At 45.8% G+C, this 2,500-nt stretch overlaps 1 protein-coding gene across 1 annotated transcript in view; it reads right to left on the reverse strand.

Moving 5' to 3' along the window:
* Positions 1-266, reverse strand: part of LOC115808791 (corticotropin-releasing factor receptor 1-like) — a gene marked incomplete at its 5' end in the record, with an annotated part of 11,998 nt that extends 11,732 nt beyond the window's left edge. The window contains one exon of the mRNA XM_030770274.1: positions 176-266. Coding sequence (XP_030626134.1) covers positions 176-266 — 91 coding nt within the window. The remainder of the gene's footprint in view (positions 1-175) is intronic.
* Positions 267-2,500: the final 2,234 nt, after the last annotated feature.

Consider the following 2,500-nt stretch of genomic DNA (forward strand, 5'->3'; position numbering starts at 1 on the left):
GTTTTCCTCTTGATGGTTTTCCAAAAGGGGGAAAGTATTTAAGAGAATCAAAAGATACAGCATCCATGGAGAGGTTCTTTCATCTTTCATGCACCAACACCACAGTCTCTCTCTCTCTCTCTCTCTCTCTCTCTCACTCTCTCTGTCTCTCTCACTCTCCCTCTGTCAAACTCACTTGTGAGGTTTCCAGTCAGCAGGAGCAGGGCATCACAGGCCATGTCTGCAGAAACCCTCTCAGCCAAAAGAAACAACACACACCACACCTGAGAGAGAGAGAGAGACAGACAGACAGACAGAGAGAGAGAGACAGGTATTTACACAACATAGAAATATAGTTGGACTGTGTCTGTGTGCGCGCACGTGTGTGTGTGTGTGTGTGTGTGTGTCTGTGGAGGGGGTGAGGTGGTTCCTTTGTGTACGGTGTACTGTTGAGCACTCGGCAGTCACGGATACTGAGAAGTTAGATCATCCATATCAGTTCACAGCGTGCTCTTCCAATGTTCTACTGTATGATGAATTTCTGAGGCGAGGTGCTTATTTGCCTCTCAATCCTGGATTTATCAGGGGATATCTGTTTCCTTAAAGCGAACAATTCATCAACCCAGAATCATTCTGTCAGCAGGGACTGTGATACGAGAGATATCCAGCTCATCTGCAGGGATTTGAAGCGTAATCTGGAATATCCTCAGAACAAAATCTCAGACAATACCGCTACCACCAAGTAATCTCAGATTAAATACTGCCCACACGCCAAGATCCCAGGGCCAAAATTGGCATTTAATCCCAGTTAATCTTACAGGGGTGATGTGTGTTTCTACGAGTTGGGGAAAAAGTTGATGAGAGATGAAAAAATCTATACGATGTTTGACCGTCCTATCCAGGCTGTAAAGCTTTTGCGAAACGGTTTATTTGCTTTAGAAGACTTTTGGTGAATATCAGGTTTTATGTGACTATGAGTTAACGTGACGTGCCTTTGTTTTCAATCTCACCTGGAGTAAGGGAATACACCTCATCTTCCGTCTCGCTCCCTCGGTCTGGCCCCCACGGGTCGGTGTCACTTTGGTGAAAAGTATGGCTGACACACGGAAAAACAGCGTTGAATGGATAAACAAATACACCAGTCCAGTTTTTATTCGCCTGAGTTTGAAAAAGAACGCAGCGACTTCTCTGAATCAAAGCATCTCACACTCCCTTATCATCACCCAGGAGCCTCTCTGAAAAAATGTCATAGACCATATACCTGTGAGAAACCGCTGAAAAGGTGATAATACAATCCAGAATAACCGCTGACAGGCACATTCTGAGAGATGTAATTCCATTCGTTTCAGACGCTTTCGCATCTGGTGCGTCTTGAAACGCACGTTGTGAACAGTTCCGTAAAATGTTGGAAATCCACGATCCAGAAGTTTAGTTAAATTTTTACCGAACAAATAAAAGATTGCTATGTAAACGGGCCATCATAACTGCATGGTTAAACACAAAGTCACGCGTTCTCACATCACAGCGCTGAGCGCGCCTTGATATACTCCAAATGGAGATGTTACGAAAGACTGCTATGCCTCAAATCTGACACATGTAGATCTTGCATGTGTTTTTCTGAAATGGGGAAAGATTAACGCTTCTTCTTCTTCTTCTTCTTCTTCTTCTTGTGCTACTATTAAATCTCAAGTTTGTGGATGTCGAGTAGCGGTAGCCTTTGTTTTCCGTGACATCTCTAAAATGCCCGCATGGGAGCTCCAGCTGTCTGTTGCAGTTTATCACTAGCCGAAATAGGATGTCATTGGTCTCGGTTTAACGTGTCCCCAGGGGGTCATCTCTGAAAGCACGGAACTCTACCATCAGCCAGACAGTCGAAACATGTCAAAGGCTTTCACTGCACTACTTTAGTGCCAGAGTACACAAAGCTATCCACCTTAATCCTCGCGCGTCAACCCGTTCGATTTAACAAGTCTCATTTCTCCCACCAAGCGAGACTTCTTTTCCAGAAAACTGCAGACTGATTAAGACACAAACAGAAGTTGTTTTTTTTTAAACTGCCATCGTTTCGTACGGAGTGAAAGACAAAGCAGGAGGTGGGATCTTCGCATCGGAATTGCGCGTGAAAGTTTGAGAAGAGCCGTTTTTAGACACTGTCTCGTGTGTCATCGGTTAAGCCTACGCCGAGTGGTTCCCTCCGTCCACGGTTTTGGGTTAGTCTCACATCAGTGGCGATTTGTGACGGAATGACAAGAGAGTTCTCGTGCCAATAATCTGTCTTCGCATCACGCAAGAAAAGCTGCGGCCGGAGTGTGAGGGAGACGGAAAACAACAGCAAGGAAGGTAGCGGGGCAGGGTGATGCTGACGTGCAATGCCGTTATGGTTTAGTCTCTCTCTCTCTCTCTCTCTCTCTCTCTCTCTCTCTCTCTCTGTTTTTCGCCGGCTGTGCGCGCTGTAAATCACAGCAGGACATGACACCACTGGAGGGAGAGGGGCTGTTTTCACCTTACTCGAGGACGCACG

The sequence above is a fragment of the Chanos chanos genome, chromosome 3 (genome assembly GCF_902362185.1).
Source record: "Chanos chanos chromosome 3, fChaCha1.1, whole genome shotgun sequence".
Classification (NCBI taxonomy): domain Eukaryota; kingdom Metazoa; phylum Chordata; class Actinopteri; order Gonorynchiformes; family Chanidae; genus Chanos; species Chanos chanos.